The sequence below is a fragment of the Trachymyrmex septentrionalis genome, unplaced genomic scaffold (assembly GCF_001594115.1).
Source record: "Trachymyrmex septentrionalis isolate Tsep2-gDNA-1 unplaced genomic scaffold, Tsep1.0 scaffold95, whole genome shotgun sequence".
Taxonomy (NCBI): domain Eukaryota; kingdom Metazoa; phylum Arthropoda; class Insecta; order Hymenoptera; family Formicidae; genus Trachymyrmex; species Trachymyrmex septentrionalis.
In genome coordinates, this window is record NW_017306139.1 from 34,894 (window position 1) to 57,438 (window position 22,545).

The 22,545-nt window shown below is 31.7% G+C and overlaps 1 protein-coding gene across 2 annotated transcripts in view; it reads left to right on the forward strand.

Moving 5' to 3' along the window:
* The first annotated feature begins 2,377 nt into the window (after positions 1-2,377).
* LOC108756136 (cadherin EGF LAG seven-pass G-type receptor 1-like) overlaps positions 2,378-22,545 on the forward strand; it is a 102,518-nt gene continuing 82,350 nt past the window's right edge. For both annotated transcript variants that reach the window (XM_018499730.1, XM_018499729.1), the window contains exons 1-3: positions 2,378-2,668; positions 3,273-3,596; positions 7,887-8,083. In XM_018499730.1, the coding sequence (XP_018355232.1) occupies positions 7,908-8,083 (176 nt within the window). In that variant the 5' untranslated portion in view covers positions 2,378-2,668; positions 3,273-3,596; positions 7,887-7,907. The remainder of the gene's footprint in view (positions 2,669-3,272; positions 3,597-7,886; positions 8,084-22,545) is intronic.

Consider the following 22,545-nt stretch of genomic DNA (forward strand, 5'->3'; position numbering starts at 1 on the left):
TACCTTCAGACTCAACAGCACTTGTGTAATGAGATACACGTTACCAAAGTCACGCTTTGCTGTTAAATATACGTAAGTTATTGGAAAGTTATTTAACTGAATCTTTATTTTTTCATGCGTGGATCATACTGTTTTAAAAAAATAAAATATTATCAACTAATTAATATTAATCTTAAGCGAGGCAATTTGGAGTTCATCTATCATTTAAGTTGATGAACTCTCGCTGAATGGACCTTTCTCTTTTTTGTCTACTAACTTATAAATAAACAAATTGATCCACCGCTTTAATAAGGAGCGTGTTTCGCCAATTAATATGTACTTTAAGATATGATAATAGTTTTTTAAAAAGTCTGTTTTGATACGCGTTATAGCTTGGAATGTCGTATCTTTAGATTCACCCCGAGGGTGCTTTTCCATTTTGGTGAGGTAATACAACGCGCACCGTTATTGTTGTCAGGCTCACGCTGCTACAACTGGAGTGTCAGAATTGACTATAAATCTTGTACAGTTCGAGTATTGTTAATGTGAGACCCTTTATACAACTAAGATTAATGATTATTTTATTCTAGTATAGACGTTATTAATCATAAATTATTATATTGTAGAAAAACATGAATAATTTATTTCTACAATATAATAATTTATAATTGTTTATCTAAACGACGTAAAAAGTGAAGTTATACTTTAATGCCAATATTAATGCCAATATTAATTGAAACTAGTATCTAATTTCTATTTGTGCAAAGGATGGATATCAATGGGTTGATAGTCTTCAAAGACTCATCTTTTTGAATAGTTCTGTTACAGCCGGGCATATTGTCCTGGCGGAACGAGGATGGTCCTTTTGTCCTTCCGAAATTAGGTCGTCCATTACCATAACTCTCAATAATTGTCCACCTCGTCCGATGACAGTATCTTGGTTCGTTGCTTATGAGCGAGTAACCAAAAATTTTCCGTTCTTGTGAATGACAAGCAGACATTTCCTTCCATAATTCGTTAACGATCTATTGATTTATTGAGTTAAATTCAAGCTAAAAAAAGAATGACACTAATATTAATTAATATTACTAAAAAGATAAATCTATTTAATCTCATTGAATATTTTTTTCGTAGAATTTCATTCAATAAATACGTACATCATATTTGATTGCTTAAATACAATCAATGATTCCTAATTTTATTATACTGAGTAATTATTTAAAACAAAATTTATTTTAAAAAACACGAACTTTTTATTTATTTATCTATTTATTTTTTATAACTATTATTTATTTTATTGGAAAATAATATTATGTGTACAATATATTAACAAAATATTAGTTATATTCTTTACTTTCAAATTATTAAAAATATCTTCGGTTATTGGATTTAAGGATTAATTAATCTGAAGTTGCGTCGTGAAATTCCATTTAAATTAATATGAAATGTTGAGAAGGAATACTTATGATTTTCATTTGCAACATGTTGTCGATGAGTTATTTTGCATGCAAGAAATATTGTTATTGCCACATTGCGCCACGTGGTGTTCAAAAACTTTTCGTGCTATAAATCTGCGATATAATTTTACGTGATTTTTCGAGCGTTGAAACGCGACCTGTTTTGAACATATCCGTTTGTTTTTCTCTTTTTCATTCACCGTAACTGCAGTACGAGATCTGTCACAAATCCGATATGACGAAAATATTCAATCCGATTGTGAAGGCAAACCCGGATATGTTCAAGAACTTAAAAAAAAATATTGCCAAAATATTTTATATTATACCATTTAAATTTTTCTTGAGCAAGCAAGATAAAGTTTTAATGACATCTTATTAACTTTAAAGATGTGATTACGACGTTATCTTGGTACTAGAGTTTATAATATAACTTTTTTAAATTTATAAGAGTCTTAATAAAACTTTTTAAATACAAATTTTCTTTATAAGAACACTTTTTGCATTCACTGTATTTTTTGCAAATTTTTTATTTTTGCAAATTAATACAATTAAGTAAAAGATATATCTCTAAAGTTTCTATCAACATATTCGATATATTTTTTGGTGGACTAAAATCTTCATTCAATGAAGAAATCAATTAAGAACAATGAAAAAATATCGTTGATTTGGCATGGATTAATGAAAGAAACAATCTCTAGACTGTGCTCCGTAATGTTTTTGTAAGCGTACTACCTAATATATTTCTTGAAATAATTCAATTATACCGTCGCGAGAGAAATGAATAATTTTCAAGACAAGCGCGGTACATAATCGAGCGGAATTTCTCGGTTCCCCTAGAGATTGGGCAAACTTCACGCCGTACGGCGCGCGTACATGCGCGGCGCAGTTCCGCGCGCGCGTTCGCGGAGCGCGAACGAGTTCCTCGCAGTCGTGATCCGCGGTCCGTCGCGTTCGCATTCGTGTCCGGGTTTCCCGTCCGCGATCTATCGGACGATGGTACGACTGATCCCGGTTGATTCGTCCGCGAATTAATCCGTCGTCCGGTTTTTATTTCACTCGCCGTGTCGCGGTGCTGTTGAGTTGAGTTAGCTGTCGATCAACGCCGTTTCTCGAGGCGCGATTCCGATTTACGGAAAGACAGATCGCTTTCGACAGGTAGCGAATGACTGATAAACGAAGATAAGAGTCGGGAATCTTGATAGTTGCTGGAGGACGATAAAACGGAAGACACGGTAAAAATCTCATTACATCTCTTTTCGTGCGATTTATTGATATGAAAATAAAATTGAATACATTAGCTTGAATGTAGCCGCATTTAACAATAAACCTCGTGCATTAATGTGAATTTGTCTTTCGTTAGCGAACATTCGATCTTGTCGAACGAGAAATACGAAAATCTCGTCAAGTTTTTCAAATACCTCGATAGATCTTGTTAATATCTCATTCGCTTTATTTACCGAAATAGATACTTTGATAATTTGAATTTGATCGCAACGAAAATAATTCCTCCCACCTGAGATGCGTTCCAAAACATAACTTTATATAATTTCAAAATTTTCTCTCCGAGGTAAATTTTACTCGAAATATTTGGTACACATAACGTATACTACATTAAATCGAGTAAAATTTTTCTCAGAGAGGACGTTCTGGAATGTAGCCTAAAACTCTGATAGTGACGTGAACTTAGTTATGTTTCAGAACGTATACCCTTATTGAACGATATATCGCAACCTGTTATTCTTACAAACTCGATCGATGCCATATTAAATAAAGTTACAGAGTCACTAAAGTGATCCGTTTTCTTATCAACTTTATCATTTTGCAAAATCTTTGCAGACATGGCCGACGACGTGCATCGGAACTTGTTGGCGTAAGGAACGCCACGACTCTCGGAGGTAAAAGCGCGAAAAAAAACGCGATGAATTCGAATGTGCAACAGAGCATCGGTCATATCAAGGAGTGATAACGATCAGGGTGAGCATTTCCCGTTCAACGTGCCGGCCGGTACCGGTCTCGCCGGAACACGCGAAGCGGCCGTTTCGTGCCATCACGTGGCTCCTGCCTCGTCACATGGATCGTCACTAAAACATGAGCGACGGAATTGTCTGTTGATCCGTTGATCCTGCCATTTTGTCGACGCGTCTCTGCCAAGAGTGCAAAGTAAGTCTGACTCGTCTGGAAAAAACCGCTGGACCAGTTCTTATCTTAAGATCGTCTTAAGTAATAAACAATAAAAATCAATTTTATAATTGTGAGAAAATATATAGCATTAAGCATCTTTACATCTTTATAATTTTACTCGTACATGTAGTCGTTTCAAGTATTTTTATCTTAAGTACAGTAAGCTTTAAGATAAATATATATTTATGATAATTCAGCTCATGATATCTTAAGATTGTACTTAAGATGGTCCTAATTATAAAAATGGAGTCTTAGTTTTCATTTCAACATTTTGAGAAAAATAAAAATCGGCAGAATCGACTTATTTTTAATTTTCGCTTCACGAACGTTCCAAACTTTAATCATATGAATCGGAGTAAGTAAATCAAATGTAAGTGCTCGACTATAATACACGGAGTGAGTCTGGTGTAAAAAGTAAAAGTATGCAATTGTGATAATTTTTATTTTATTTATAGCACCAGCTAACAAAATCTTATTGCGCGAGTTGAGTATAAGAGATGAAGTTGAAATAAGAAATAAAACTAATTTATTTCGCTTATGCCTATACTTTTTACTTTTTTCTATATTTTCCTTACACAAAAAGTATATTAGGTTACTTTCTTACATCAAACTTATATGTGTATACTCCGCATATTGTAGACGCCTACTAAAGCAAAAATGACAGAAATATAAACGAAACTTTTAGAAGGCAAAAATTGAGACAAAAGGTAAAAGTTGTCTCAATTTTCACTTGCTAGAAGCTTTGTATCACTCTCCCCTTATATTTGACTTATTCTAATATTTATTTTCGCCAGAACACCGATCGTTGATGACTGATCTTTACGTTGCATCGTAAAAAGATATAAAAACAAAATATGCATGAATTAAATGAGTAATGATATAAAGTACTTATTGATAGACATGTAATATAAAAACAATATATATATATATATATATATATATATATATATTGCAATCAATTACTTTTAAGTAGTTGCAGCGAGGAAAATTGAATAGAATATTTATAGATCATATTCATATGCTCTTATATTAAAGTAAAAGTTTTACTGGCATTTAACGTATTTAAAATACAAACATTGGAAGTCAATACATTTTTATTTGCTTTGAAATAATATTTTAATAGCAGACGTATCCTATAAAAGATTTTCGTACATACGAAATATTACACGAAATTCTACGCAAATAACTTTTTTTTGATATATTAATAATGGTATCATAATACAGTAATAATTGTACTTATAATATTTTTGGTTAAAGTTTAAGCAATTTCTTTTAAAAAGAGCTTTACTTGATCGTAATATTTACTGAAAATATAATTTTTTAATACACATATTGAGTCAATGTATATCTGGACATAAAAAGACATTCCATGTCAGTTTGTTATAAGGCCGAATTATCTGTAAATCTTCTAATAAATTGGCACCAGTCGTCAACTCATTGATCGCAATTTGCGCAGTACAGATATTATGACTGTCCAAAAATATCGCGGAAAATTTTTAGGATGAGTATAGTGAAGCTTAGAACAAAACGGTGAATGGATATTAACTTGCGCGAATTATTCATCAGATGGAGCTTGAGAACAGTTGCTCAATATTATCTATTACGTATTGTATTTTGTGTTTTGGTTGAGCGATTGATAACCAATATCGTCACCGATCGATATGCAGAACTATCATCGAATGCCATTAAACATTATTACGTAGCGCGCAGTTGTCAACTAGTGCTGATTGGAATAGTTAACGTGACATGTCCCATTTCGCACTTCCAGTCGGTTGCACGTAGATCGCGTTCATCATTGCAATATATATGACATTTGATGGCTTCCGAAATGCTATATTTCATTCCCCTCCAATACATTATCCCATAATGCTTTTACTATTAATAAACGAAGATAAAATTATCAAATAAATATAAATTATGCTTTCTTTAATGTAAGGGAATTTAATCAGTTTTAATCTTTTAATCAAAAAGAATTCTCGCTATATAAATCTGAAGAATAGAAAGAAGAAGGAAAATTTTGAAGAAAATTTCATAAAGGAAAATATTATGCAAATATTAATTATACACACAGGTGACTATGTGCAAAAGTGAATTTCATACAAACGAGAGAAGCACGGCTTTCGTATGCTTTTACATGGTGAATGTCGGATAAAGGCTAGAAGTCCTTTTCACCGTTAATGTTATACAGCTTGCTTTCCTAGAGGAAGGTGTTGTGAAAATTCTCGAGATGGATGATGAATTGTTATTGCGTGAAGAGTATTGTCGTGAAGAAATAAAAGTCATGTTACTTGCAAAGTTTCTCACCTGTCACCCAGTTAGAGTATGAAGTGACAAGCATGGAGGATATATGATTTAAATAATAAATAAAGAATTTTAAATTGTAAATATTTTTATTAAAATAACCTAATTAATTATTTTAACAAATAACATTTTTTGATATTTGTAAGAGTGTGTCGATTTTATATTAATAATCTAATAATTTAATTAAATCGGTTTTATATCAATAATTTAACTAAATTAATAAATTATGTTAGTCAGTATAACATCAGTACTTATTTAATAATAAATGTGCCACAGTATTTTTAATTTGCTACTGGTATATGCAGATTATAAGGGAAAGAAATATTTATAATGAGTCTAGGTGATGGCTAAATAAAAAACACGTATAAAAAGTACATAAAAACATGTTTACATTGTGTTTGTGCAAAATTTAAATTATTAATTGAAGATTTTAAAATGGTTGATTCAATTAAAACTTCGTGATTGAACTAACAACTTGGAAATTAGCATACGTATTATTATTAATTTAAAAATCTCGTTTGCTGACCAGTTCATGAGAAAGATTGATCGATTTGCCGTGACGTGGAAAACTTTTGCTCGTACATTGTTACCCGAAGTTGACAATGCAAATGTTGTGCTCACAATTAACAAGTTAATTATATTTGATCGGCTAACATCCCCATTCAATATATCTTGTATACGATTTCACGGCACGTCCATGTTTTCCGCAATAAGGTTCACGCTCGCATGAATTATAAAATTATTTACGTCGAACTGAGATAATGAAATCCAATTTTGTTTATGTAAATAAATGGTTATCAAACGTATATACGCGAAAAACAGAAACATTTAATTAATTATCTGCATCAATTATGTATTGAATACACCGTTTGATTATGTCATTTTCAAAATAAAATACATAATATATGTATATTTGATTATCTTTTTTTTAAATATTCGATTTAATTACGATGATATTCTTTGAAAAAGGATTCGCGTGTTTGTCAATGCGTGCTAGTGGAATAAATTGAAACAAGTCCGACAGTTGTTGGAGCTCGTATCGGATGAGTTGAAATCGAGGTTTACAGTTTTGATAAATAATTTGATATTGTTACATGGGGAAATAACAAAATAAGACAAACAACATATTTCGGAGATAATTGATTTTACAATTTTTTAATCAAAATGTGTGAGTTGAAAATAAGTTTAACACGCGTTTGGCATATCGGAGTTGTTGTCATTATTTTGCCAATGATATTTAAATAATTAAAAAATATTTCGCGCTTACTTTATTTCCTTCCATTTTCTTAAATACTAAAAAAATTCGTAGAGACAGATATGATTATGTTCTTTATATTTAAATATAATTGAAATCATATTAAGCTTTGCATTATCTTTATGACAAGAAAATTAAATTACAGTATTATATAATATACGATATAAAATGTCCTCGTTCTAGCAATGCTAGTCCAAGATTTACTCAGGACCGAATTCTCTAATATCGTCCAGAGATATAATAGCAACACGTGCAGCAGCCCGAATATATTACACAAAACTGTTTCCTCGGGTGCGGTAATCTCTGATATCTCTAACGTTTTGAATTATCAAAATCCGCGTCTCGAGAGTTAATAGTCTCTGTTGCTAATTAAAATTTACGACGATGAAAGCCGCTATATTGCGACAAACGTTTCCCCGGATCGCGGTAAACGTTTATTATTAATTTGTTCTTCATTTAGTTTCATCGGAATCAGGTAAATGGTGAAAGTATTTGCGCTGCCGCATGTATTAATTAGTTCCAGTTAATTAAATCTATTTCCCTATTTTTCATTATCTATTGTTTTCCTTAATTAAGGATATGTGGTAATTAAAAATTCAAAAGCGACAGTGCTCCATATTTTTCCCTTACATATTAATTATCCTTTTCTTTCCAATTGTCTTCATGTTTATTTTTCATTTGTATTCGTTTGATAAATTGAATTTATTCTGCAGATGCTGGTATAACGGCGCGACATGGAGACGCTATATACCGGCGCGATTCATGGTTTTCCGCAACCCGGCGGAATAGCTAATGGCGTTTCCACGGGAATCGCAAGTTCCTTCGACCAAGACGGCGTGCTCAGCCTCATCGTCGTTCTCGGAGGAAGCTTGTCCCTGGTGGCCCTGGTGTTCGCGTTCATCACCTATAGGTAAGTTTAACTTTAAGCAGACAAAGCGTTTATTTAATGTTTCGATTGTATGGAATTTTCCTCGAATACGAAAGCATTGAAAAACCGCGCTAAAGAATATATTAATAACTGTGGAATAAAATGTTACTGTAATTAATAGAGATATATGACAGAAGAATATTAAGAATTAAATATTAACATTTAGAAAATTGCATTTTCATTCTTTCTATCTCTCGAGATATAATTATTACGTGAGAAGAAGAGATTAATTAATCTTCATGTTCTATCTTCTTTTTACTCTCGCTATGTTTTAGAGTAATCGTTTATTACTTGTTATTTTGCAATTTTTGCATCGTTTCATTCGTATTCTAAGGAATACGAAGAATTTAATCGGATTAGTTCGTAACAGGATGAAAATAATGATATTGTATCACGTTTTCTTCTCTGTGGATTTTATTAAAGGTAAAATAGTTAACGATATTGCAAAAATTAAAAAAATGATTGTCTGTCAATGGCACGTTTTTCATTTTGCGAGTTATTATTTCGCGTGCTGTATTTCTGAAAAATGTTCAGCAATTTAACTGAGAAATCGGTCAGAAAATTCGGCGATACGCCAGTCACGTTTACTTTATATCCTTTTATTTTCGGCACGTCGGCGATTTCGTTCGCGGTTCTTTATGGATCGCCGATTCGTTCGTCACAGAGCTAATCGGTGTACCTTTACGTTGAAAGACGATACCGCCAGAATACTAAACGACTTTACCACTTCGGCCTTCTTCCATGACCTCGTTCCTTCGATGAAGAGAAGTCCTTTTTTCCTGCGTTTTTCCTGCGATCTAATTTCTCAGTATTGTATATATTTATAACGATCGTGCAACTTTAGAAATTTTATCCTGTCGATAATCGCAAAATCGATGACTCGTGTTCCTCTTTACCGTAAACGACATTCTGACCTTCACCTTCGAACGTGAATCAAATCGTTAGTGAAGAAACGAGAATGCTGCGAAGAGAATGACACACATGGAGGAAAATGAAGAAAGAGTGAGAGCCCGAGAGAGATAAAGTTTTACGATCGATCATGTCCCATTCCGGAAATTGCTGGGAAATGGGAAAGTGCAACCACGAAGTTTCCCTTCGCGCACGATTCGATCGATCGAAGAAAGACCGGCAATCTGCGATATAGTAGAAAAGGCTGGACAAAAGGTATCGTCGTAAATGGCGTCGATAAAACGCGCCGTTCTTCTGACGTTTTATCCCATTCTCCTACTCAATGTAAATCCTTCTCATATTTCGCTTCCAAGAGATTTCGATATATCAAGAAAATCGACGAAATTTCTTCGTAATGGAGATGATCATCGATATCAGAAAACATCCATAATATCGGTTCATACTTTTCTTTCGACATTTTCACATTTATAATAGTAGTGAATAATAGCAAAGATAACTTCCTTTACTTTTCTTAAGTTGTTAAATAAGCGAAAAATAAGTATGGATCCGTAAGAGAATTTTTAGATTTTTATTAAGTCGATCTGGTTGAGTTCAACAGGTCTCCATACGTTTTTCTGCGGAATTTTGAACTTATACGAATTACGTTTTTTTGCTATATAAATTTGCTGAGCTTCGATATCTTTAACGAGATGCATCTCTATATTTTTTATTAATTATTATTTTACTTTTGATGATATTTTGTTGGCGTTATCACTATTTAATTTCATTGTCAGTTTTGATAATATGAATTTATTACTTTAATATATTGATAACTAATATTACTAATTCCATTAAGTCCACTAAGTGGATTTCTATGTGACTATAAATATTTTTGAAAGTTAATTTTTGAGAGAGCTCGCTTTTTTTTATTGCTCATAAAATTTTACATTTTGTAATTGTATTATATAACAAAGGAACTGAAGCATTATAAACACAACTTTTATGTTTATTTTTCATTAAAAGAGTTTCTCAGATATTCTTTTATATACCAGCTTCACCATTGTTTTAGTAGTTAACTAAATTCGTATGGAAAGAATAATTTCATGTGTAAAATATTATATTTTTTTAAAGAATGTATGACAAAAATAATGAAAGCAGCGGAAAAGACGTTCGAATTAGTTAGTATTAATTATATAAGTTGAATGAATATAATCCTCGTGTCTGCAATAATAATGAAACCACCTTTCTCTCTCTCTTTGATTTTTCGTAATTCCGTCTCTTCCCCCTTTTTCTCTGTATTTTCCAAAGAAAAACGAAAATCGCTCACTGTCGACAGTCACGTTCGTTTATTCACGTATATCCAACGATATTTCAATATCGCGAATGAACTGTTAGCTTTTCATTACGAAGCGATGATACATATAACTATTTTCATTTCTTTATTGCTTATCTATTGTATTTCTTTATTATTCTTTCTATTTTATTACTACTTTGTTATTATTCAATTTATATTTCTTTCTTTGTTGTCGAAAGAGAGATCCATTTTACATTGCACTTCTTCTTGCACATTACGTATTTTGATCACATTACCTTATTATTCTTACATACATTTTAATATTTTTTTTAATTGCGATTCTCTTCCGTGGAAATATAAATAATAATTTTTTAACACTCTTTTTATTTACTTAGTTTATTTTATTTTTCTAGCAATAAATTAAATAATATTATAAACGAATCTTGTTACAGTGATTCCACTGACATTTGATAAGAGAGTTTGATAATGTTTCTAGAGTAGATTTTTATATTACTCTGGTCGTAGTTATATTTAAATTGATATTTAATCAATTGATATTTGATCAATGATATTCATTACGTACGCAATATCGCTCCTTGATACCACTCATTTATTTCAGCGATTGGTATCTGACAATTTCTGGAATTGACCTCTTTTGTAAAATAATTCTGTTTTGCATAATTTTCTTTTCAAAGTTTCGTTTCATTTTACAGTATAATTACCGGATTATATACAAACGATATAAAAATTCGGTTATTAAAATTCGAATTTAAATAATTAATCTTTCATAAAAAAAAAGAAATTTTTGAAGAGATTAGATAAAAAATAAGCTATTTTCTTTTTGGTATTTTTTAAACAGAAAAAACGTTTTACAAATTTAAGTAGTAATATTAAATTATTCTTTATAAACCTTTAAAAGATTAAATTAATTTAGATATAATAATAAATATAAAGATAACCGTTTAAATTAAATTGTGAATTTCATGTTATATATGCATATCTTCTATTTCCTATAAAATAATTATTGGAGCTGAAGATTAAATCGCGAATAGTGCATGGTAGAAATTAAATCACGGTTATAATTTTGGCTACGGAGATTGCGGCATTGGATTGAAGTGTTGAAGGAATACTTGAGAACTGAATAAAACTGATTATCGTAATATTACACCGTAATATATCTGTAGTATTCCACGACGACTTCCATGCGGGCAGTATTTTAATTTCCGTTATTCCGTTACGTGACTAGACGAGTTCATGCGAATATATACACCCATACACGCGCGAGTCTTTTAAATATGGGCTTTTTGCTGGACGCTATTGTGGAGAACGAGATTACGATGTACACCAGTAAGCTACCCGTCCATTATGATAGTTACAAATTTAATGCTTCCATTTCGAGTGTGTGTTAATAGGTTAAGCTCGCCACGTAGTGCATTGTAAAAATTTTTAATTAAAACACTTTACGCACATCCAGTTATTTCTCCATAAATTGTACTAGAACGGAACGTCTAGTTCGTCTAATTAATATGTAGAACAGAAGAAATCAAAATACGCAGTCTAATTTCTCTGCAAGTGCGTGAGTGATTTAATGAGACAAAATTCTACTATATAAATGAAACGTATCCCTTTAGGGAGACTCACGAATTTTATTTTAATGCGTAAAGGGCAAGTACGTGCGAAAATTTTGACTAAAAGCGCCAAAATCTATTTAATATCGAAGTATAATCTTATTATCCAATATTAACCAAGATTAAACGTGCGTTAATAAGTTAAAATTTAATTAATACATTCACTTTTATTTTAAATTATAGATAAAAGCGTTTCACTGTACAACATTAAGTAGTTCTTTTTTTTACAATTAAAAAAATTATACATACGACTGAATTTTTATGAACACACGCGTTAATTAATTAAAATTAAATTAAATTTTAAATATCGCCAATTTGCTGGTTCCATTTTAATAGATGTACATCCATAAATATGCGAGCGTAATAATTAAGGACCGGTTGAAATATATTCCAGGGAAGCGTATAATATCTTTGTTAAAGATATCTTTGTTACGCTATTGATACCATTATTGTAGGTCCGGCGTGCAATTTCAAGCCCATTATTCATGCGCGTCACGCGAATTCGAGCCACAATTCGGCAATCCCTGCGATTATCCGTTAAATTACCAAACGAGCTAGGGGCCTGATAATTTATACCATCGCCCATTGCACCGCATCACTCTGCATGATTCGTTACAATTCCCGGCAACTAACTGATATTCTCGCGGGATGTGCAAATTCGTTTTACGGGCATCCGTTTTTGTCCAAAAACGCAGTTCGCAGTGAATATATTAGCTCGACTAATAACATTAAACGATATTAATTCTTACTTAATTGATCATTTTGCAATGCAGGTTTTCTGCTAAAATTGTTTAACGTTTAATTAAACCAATGATAAAATTACAAGAACAAGATTTACATCTTGTATCATATATTAACAAGATTGCACTTATCTCTATGTTGAAATATCAATACTTATCATTAAACTGAAAGATTCTATCAATAGTCTGTTTTGAAGTAAATTTGACACGAATATAAACCTTATATTTAATGATCAAAATGATTTTTTATTTCTTAAAAATAGAGTTGAATTCCATAGCTAAAGTTTCGATGCCTCTACGTTAAAGCATAGTTCGATCGTTAATTGGCTCCATCATAATCGCATAATTATGCCATTAAACGTGCTCACGCTGCTTTATCGTAGGTCTCCTATTAGACACCAACGGTTAATTAAATGTTCGTACTCGGAAAGTCGAGCGGTATTGTGTTACATAGTACGGAAATTATGTTAAGCGGGGTTTCATGTTCCGGCAAGGTGGGCGACTGCAATTAAGCGCATCTTGCGCCGAGCATTGGCATCGAGCCGGAACGAGAGTACATAGGCAGTAAACGGAGATGAGAGCGGAGAGAGAGGGTGCAGCATTTAACTTCGTTTTCACGTTACCCTTAACAATGTTAAAATCGCTGTGACAATCTGTCGCCGGGGCAATATTGTTAAGCCGTCTATCGTTACACCCGATAGATTTCAGCTGGCTGCACCCCGTACTGGCGAAATTCATCTTTGTTAATGGACTGTCCCTTGACTAACGGAATAGCGAGGGAATATCCGGCTGATACGCGTGTCCTGTGCAATGACGAGCTCGTCCGCACGAGAGAATTCGCAACGACGCGACGCGACGTGTCACACAAAGGAGATTAATTTGAAATTCTATTACGTCTAACAAATTATACTGCAATTTTTAATCTGCAAAATTTTTAATCTCGCGTCATTATTGATTATTATATTATCGTGTATTTTATACCGTATTATTTCTAATTAAAAATTTGATACATTCGAAATGACGTAAATGTAAGACGCATTAAACAAAATTGATTTTGTTATGTTTGTTAGACGCTAAACAAAATTTTTCTCTTTGTTATAATTAGCATATAAATTAATGTTATAAGTATTGTTTACAAAATATTAGATATTCCATGTTAAAAGTGAGGTTATTGCTTGTCTGAACTGTAAAGCTTCCCAAGCTTTCCCCTTTGTCCTTCCTTCTTTGTTTTCTGTTAACATTTAGTATACAGATTTTATTCTAATATTACTTCCAGCACTTCGAGTAAATTTATTCAGCAAAATCCGATAAATAATTTAACAATTTCTTTTTTTATCTCTTTTTATCTTATATTAATATTATATAAGATTCACTCTATATATTATATTCACATGATAAAGCAATATTGACACATGAAAGATACGGTGATAGTCTTTTATATATCTGGGTTAAAATGATTAACATATCGTACAACGATATAGGAAGATACGCCTTCACGGAAGCCTCGAGAGGGTAATTTCTTCCCCTGAATGGATCCCCGGATAATTCGATGCGCGCTTCCTTAGCGCGCTCATCCCGATAACGGCTTATCGAGTTGCCGCGTATTGTTAGATTACGTAATTCGAGTTTAATCTCCGCGTAATTAGGGATGTACATCTACAGTAGTTTGCCATGTCGGAGGAGTGGATGATGCAGATATATTATGCAACTTGCAACGCTCGATTCGCGTCTTTGTTCCGCGTTATCGTTGCGCGATAGTCTGAAACTAGTATTAAGTTCTTTGCGTAAGTTTTTGTGATATTAATTACATTAGGCCTGTAATAAAGGAATAAGTACAATATATTTTTTTATAGATAGATTTTTAAATAATTTTTCTGATTATTCAAATATTATTACAATTTTTTAAATATTTGATTGTTTTTATGTACATCCTGTACATATCTTTATTTTTGTATTTCCAATAGCATTTCTTAAACGTTATTCGGGATATTTATCGCAAGGATTAATGGGCAAGCTTAATCATCTTGTATCGCAACGATACAAACTACATTGCTTTTATGGTATTGCCGTAGGTAGTTCCGGTGCGCTGACACCTGGTCGGTTAATCGCTTCGAAGCCTCTTCGGGGAGAGCGCTTAAACTCACGAACTCTGATTGCGCTATTCTAGAACTTTAACGAATCGCAATAGTAGTGACGATATGGTTTATACTAACCTAACATTTTCCATTTATGATTAAAATCTCCGTTTAAATTCATAGAGATTGATCAGACCAGCTAGTTTGTGTTTCCGAATCAAATCGATACCCATGAGGCAAAGATGTTTATTGCAACATGTATTAATTGCATATATGTACATACAGGGTGCCCCGAAAGTTTTTGCCAATCGCTTTTGTGTAGATAGAGCGGACTAGTTAAAGTATTAATTACTAAAAATTGCCAAATATTGATCTTGAATAATTTTTTACTCAAATACTATCAATTTTACAGAAAAACTGCAAGAGTTGAAAATTGTTTATTTTCTTCTCATAGAATTTCACGAATTTTTTCGGAATTTTTTAGCACAGCATTTTCTTATTTTTACCAACATGAGGAAATACGGTATTAAAAAATTTTGAAAAAATTCTGAAAAAATTCTCAGAACTTTATGAGAAAAAAAATAAATGATTTTTGTCTCTTGCTTTTCTATAAAGTTGATAGTATTTGAGTAAAAAATTATTCAAGACCAATATTTAGCAATTTTTAGTAATTTATCTTGTTAACTATTGCGAAAATTGCAAAATGGTAGAGGACTTTTCGACTCAGTTTAGTCCGCTCTATCTACACAAAAGTGGCAAAAAAATTGGCAAAAACTTTCGGGACACCCTGTATATCACGTATATTATATTATAATTATTGTAGCTTCTCAGTTTATAATTTATTTTCAAAATTTGATATAATTATGTGACACGCATTCTGCGAAATGATCATGCATATCTACGTTTTATTAAAATACCGTAAACCATTATTGAGCTTGCACTATTACAATTTGTGATTAAAAAAAAACGAACAAATTAATATTTTATTTATAATTATAAATTATACTTTTTTAATATACTATTAATATAATTAAAATTTTCTAAATAAAACAATTTATTTAGTATTGAACGTTGTTAAAAAAGAAAAACCTGCTAAACTATACTGGAAAAGAAGCAACGATAACGGCAACGGCGTTGCATTTCCTATTCTTTTCTCAACCTTGCATATTCTCTTATATGTAAAAAATCTTCTAATTTCTTCCATCGCGACCTTTTTCTTTGGTTTTTATTATTTGCTAAAGTAAACTCGTTAAGCGAACCTAAATAAAAGATATTCGGTGAATAATCAATTTTCTATCTATCGTCTTGGAATTAATTCAAGTGCTGATTGCTAGTGAGTTAAACGTTAGACGAAGCCGCTTTAACCAAGCTCGCCTTCATCCTTGCAGTTTCGTAACTTTTGGAAGACGGAGGCGGTGTCTCTTGTTATTCTCATCAGGGTGATTTAGACGATCCGATTCGGTTTGCCGGCAAAGTTTAAACCACAAATGCCGACTGTGGTTGTGTTCACGATGGAATATTTTGGACTGCACCAGAATTGGCAAATTACACGACTCTCGAAATCGTATATTTCTATAATATCAGGCTATTCGGGTAAGGTCCTAACTTTGTTTTTCTATTCTAATTAAATTATTGATATTAATATTGTCGAATCAATATGATTAAAATTTATCCTATGCTCTATTAATCATTTTGATGTTGTCTAAAGAAAAATCAGCCAAATTAATATATTACTTTTAAAGCTTGATGTTTTTAAAGATTTTTTTAATGAATTTATTTTTTAATGAATTTAATTTTTATAGATTGAAGCGCAATTTTTGTAATTTGAATTTTGATTGAATATCATGTAATATACTTGTAGTAAGAGAACTAAGTTAAATTATTAATTGGCAAAAAATCTTGGTTTACCAATCTGAATCAGATTCTCGAATTAATTAGACGAAAATAAAGATAAAAGCTCAGTTATTTTTAATCAAGTTTAAAAACAGTTTAAATTTACTGTTTTGAAATTTGATTAAAAATAACTGAACTTTTATCTTTATCTTTGTCTAATTAATTCGAGTTAAAATGCATGAGGGACATTGTAATTCTAATCGCAATGCACATCCTGTGAAGCACTGGGTGTTGGTTCATTATGCTCAAACTCTGTGTAATTATTTATTTAAACGCGATGTTCATATCAATCCTATCGGTCATTTAATTAAATGCCATAGGACATGAAAATTATTTTGATGAGCGTGTTTGCGATGACGTTGCTGAATTGCATACTGTTTTGCACAATCTGCTGCAAATATGTAATATACTCAGAATGTGCATTGCCGATTAATTTAATGTTCACGATGTAAATAAGTAACAAGTTTGACGAATATTATGTGATTTTATTGATAAAGATATATCTTACTTATATAGTAGCATATTTCTATCATATATTGATAGTAACATATCTTTACCATATATCCAATATAAAATTAAAATACAAAACTTGAGAAAACAAGATATTACACTCCTCATAATATTTTTAAAATTTAAGCTGGATTTATATTCAATATAATATATAGAAATAGTTTCTATTCTTACTTTCTATACATTACATTATTACTCTTTGTTATCTAAAGGACTTTGTATTTAGATTTTTTTTTTATAACAAATATTAATTAAGTTGTCTAAAGTTATTCTTCTCAGAGCCATTAAATCACGATTCGACTAAATATTAATAAATATATTTATAACAATAGACGAAATGTCGTATTTTCGTTCGCTATAATTAATTACAGTAATGTATGTGGGCCTCACTTTATTACACAATTAAATCCCGGGCGACTGAAAAAGGCTAAATTACCGATTGTAATGTTTCGGTTCATTTATGCTTTCATGAATAATTAATATAGAGTCTCCGAGGTTTTCAAGAGGAAGTAGTTCGTATCAACGTTCGCGCAGCTGGCCGAGCTAGAAACATGTTTATCCACTTTCTCGTTTGCATCTTGAAGTGAAGTCTCGCATCCACAGCAGTTAATCCGCGGGGGATTAATTATTTACGAAGCATTTTAACCGTTTATATTTGAGGGAAGATGAGAGAGAGAGAGAGAGAGAGAGAGAGAGAGAGAGAGAGAACATTATTTTCCTCTTTGGTAGATTTCTTCTTCAAAAATTTACGTGAATTAGATTGAAGTATAAAGCTTCGCAAATTATAATAACTGCATTAAGATTAAAATTACTTATATTTTTATTTGATATATTTTTATGTTTTTAATCTTATTATTTTATAATCTTTTATATTACATCGCCAATTCTAAAACTGTATTAGTGCATTTTAGAATTATCTTATACGTAGGTATACGAGTATACTTAATTTTGCTTTACTATATTAAATTCTGTGCATGCATACAGATCTAACGTATAACCTATTAATGACAGATTCCCGAAGTCATTTTGAGACGAAAATTTAATACCATAATATCCAAATATTTTTTTTAACGTAATAAATATCAAAAATGAGAAATAATAGTATATTATTTTTGCTTACATAATATTTATATCGATATTAACAGACAACTATTAGCATTTACTTTTAGCACTTCGCGACGTTGCACCATATCTGAATGCGCAAATTTTAGACGGTATAATTTTTTAGCTTTAATTTTTTAGCTTTTATAATTCAAAAACTATTATATTATAGTCTCGACATTTTGATACCAGAATTTTAGCCTCAATATAATTTCAGGAATTTGCCATTAGCAGGTGGTTAACAAGTGTTAAGTCCTGAAATACCCTATATGTTGAACTTTCATGAAATATTATATATTTAAATGCGGTTACGAATATTTCATGAATGTAAGCGAAAGGTTGAAGGAAATGATGAATATATAATACTATTTAGTATGTACAGAATGTTAAAGTATTCAATGTTCTTTCGTGGCTCGATCGAGTCACTTCGACTTCGTTAAAGGTTATAAAAGCAATCGTATCTCACCTTGTCGGTCGCACCATCGTTTTTTTCTACTTGCCTTCATTCTTCCCACGAAAAGACCTAATCCCTTCTCGACTCTAAATCTCTCCGTGCACTTAATTCGTCTCGCTCGCTCGCGAAGTCGCGAGAGGAGTAAAGGGATGGTATAATGGCTTTAAAAAGCTCATGGGGAAAAGACGTGGTGATTGCCTGGCGAGATGGAGAAGTAACGAGTAAAGGCTAAAGTAAAGCGGAGATTTTTGCCCGAGTAAGCGGCTTACGAAGACCCATATCATATCCTTTGAGATGCGATATATATGTGAATCGGTGATCCATAAGAAAGACACATTACAAATACGTTTTTGAAAGGATAGTATATAACTTTCCCAACTTTAATAGGAAAATTTGTAGCTGTAATTATCTTATATAGCGTAATGTAAGTGCGTGTCGCACTTACATTTCGAATGTTATGTTAGATGTAATCATTTAAAAATTTTTATAAATAAAGGAATATAATATGCTTATATAAAACTTTCGAAGCATATAATACATTTTGAGTTTGCAATATACTCAGAGAGTCTAAATTCTTAAACAATTTTTATATTGTGATAATTGGAAATTTTATTTGAAGATATACATATGAACATATATAATTTGATATAATATTTCCAATATAATATCTCTCGCAATTTCCATTACTAATAATAATTAAAAAACTTATTAATAACTACAACTAAATCAAACATTTTGGCTGCTGTTATAATCTTTTCATAATTCTAATATTAAACAATTGTAATTCTTGAACCATTGTGGTTATATATCGAACCTGTTTTAGGTAACTCACGTACAACAATGTTATCCGTGGTCACGTTCGATCGCCACTCCGCCGAAACGATGTGAAACATCCCCACAAACTCTCCCTCGACATTCCTCGTTATCGGCTCACTCGGTTTTAGCTTCTCTTATCTCTCTCTCCCTCTCTCTCTCTCTCTCTCTCTCTCTCTCTCTCTCACTCACTCACTCACTCACTCATTCACTCACTTACTCAGCCAGTCATTCATTCTCTCTTTCTTCTTCTCCTTCTCTTATAAAGAAAAGTAATTTTGCGAACCTTCGAAAGCTTAGCTTACATGGTGATTTAAAATCTTCAATTCGCGTATGTTCGCGAACAAAGGAGATTTAAATTTCAGATCAGCCGCGTACGCGCGCTTTTGTTCGCGCGTTCAAGTTTCGTAAAAAGAAGAATTGGCGGTGAACCAACGGAAAAAAGAAAGAAAGATAATCAGGGAAAGGGCGAAGGGAGAATTCCGCGATGGTGTGTCGATTTTTTCGTGGGTGAAATATCAATTTTGCAAAAGGCTGACGGAAAATTTTTAATTAAACGCCGTAGCAAACGCGCTCGACGAGCACGATTGAAAAGTTAGCCTGACCGTTTTATTACCGCCGCTCTGCTCCGATGCCTCCTAAACTTCTGCTAATTTTCTTTTAACGTATTTAAATATTCGTTTTTATAACGTGATGTGCTTTCTCTCTTATTTCTCGACCATGGAAATGTGCGTTCGATGAATTTTTCATTGTAGTAGCTCGAAAGATATTAAATTAGTTCCAGAAAAGAAGCAATATTTTATTATGTTATATTTTCTAATATTTTTATACACAGCATATTTATACAGTTAGAAAAAAATTGTAACATTTTCTCCTTTTTAAAAATATATTTGAGTAGTATGAGTTTATTAAAAATCTAATATTATTTTTTCGAAATCTCTTTTCGGCATCTTTATTTATAGGATATTTTGAATATATATTGTCATATTTTGCATATTTAAAATATTCTGCAGCAATATCTCCAATGATAATTAAAATATTGAAATCAAATATTGATGTAAAGTACAAATACATATATATGTGTGCGTGTGTGCGTGTGTGTGTGTGTGTGTGTGTGTGTGTGTATTTGTACATAAATTTTACATTCAAAGTTATAGAGATATGAAAATTTCACTGATTTAAAAAAGTTGATCGCTCATTTGAAAAAGAATTAATGGTTGCGTTCAGCAGAGAAAGTAGCTTTACAACTGTTGTAAAATTCTTTAATATGATCGGTTTATTATTATATTTTGATCCAGTGATAAACTAAGGGCAAGACCAATTATATTAAAAAATTTTACAATAGTTGCAAAGCGGCTTTTTTTGTTGAACGCAATTATTGTTACAGTAAACATTTGTAGTCTCTTTATTTACATTATCTGACTCATACGTTTCATTCTGCAATTGTTGGCGATCCTATGAATAACTATATTCCATAGATGCATAACAAATAAATTTTGGTGTCCGAATGTTCTCAAATCGTACTTGGCACTGACATTTTTCTGACATAGGTAGTTAACTTTAAAATGGAATGTGTGAGAAATTGATTTGCTGCGATGACTTGTGTTGAAGTAGAATATACGAATAATTTATTGAATATTTTTAAACACATAATTTTTAAATATATAATTTGAAAAGAAATCTTTAGTTATGTAAAGAGAAAAAGATCAGTACGTGTGTGTGTGTGTGTGTGTGTGTGTGTGTGTGTGTGTGTGTGTGTGTTTGTGTGTGTTAAAGTTCAAGTTGTCAAAATGTAAGAAATTGTAGGGCACGTTTGGCATTTATCCGCGTAAAGCCAAAGTTTTGTACTCTCTTCATACAACGTCCTGGCTTGTGTCAATCTACTTTTGCGCGCTGGAGGGTTCTTATTCTTATACGATGCTTCATGCAAACGCTTCTAATCCGCACATCAAACGAGGCTTATGCCCGTCGGCGAGCAATTTCAAGAGACTTTGGGAGAATCCGCCGCCGTATGTGGCATAAGCAAACGCTTAAAATAGTAAATCCTGAGCCGTCTGCGAAGTTGGACTAGTTTAGTTTCGCAAAAGCCACACACATCACCTTCATAATCTCTCGTGACCTATCGCCGTTATGTTTTCTCATTCCGAGAATAATGTCTCGCTCTGACGTTCGTGTATATCGATTGTCCCAAATCTCAAGCTGCAAATTTCGGGTGTCTGCCTTGCTCATTTGCATGCGAGAATTCATTCTATTTATCTTTCTATTTATTATTATATCTTTTTTCATTTCTCTAAATTCTATTACTGCCTTAACATCTGAAATTTTTTTATTATATTTTAACTGAATTATAAAATAATGTAAGGAACAGATATTACAATGTACTATATTATTTTGTGTGCATATAGAAAATCGGACACAAATATATATTTCGTCACGATATTTTCATGGAAAAAAATCAACGTGACAAAAAGTGTGGCCTTTCAATAGCATTGAATTAATAAAAGTTGATGAGTGTCGGTTTGGAACTGTCACTGTCAAATCAGAGATATGATATCGTAAAAAAATAATATCGGCAGGGATGATAGATTGTCTCTCTGATCTAGTTGTGTAAAATTCGGTATGCGATACGTGATTTTACGCGCGCGCTTAAAGGTGATCGATTTGAATTCCATTATAAATAATGAAAATATTATTTTTGTATTTTAATACTACTTTGTACTTTTAATTCAGTTAAAAATAATTTATGTAAATAAAAAGAATTAAATTAAAAAAAAATATATATTAATTTTAATAATTACAACGAACGCGTAGTTTAAATTTTAGTGTGTCGTATATTTGTCATCATGTCATATAGTTATTTATATCATTTTACTTTCAATGAATTTCAATCATTTTGAAGTGTTGTTTTAATCTCCATCGTGTATATACATACAATGCGATTTAATATTGATACGTTTTATTGTTTCCATATTGTATATTGAGTTATGTGGACGTTGGTGGAGATGCAAATTAGTTTCTTTGATGCTGCCAATCATTATTCGCGCATGT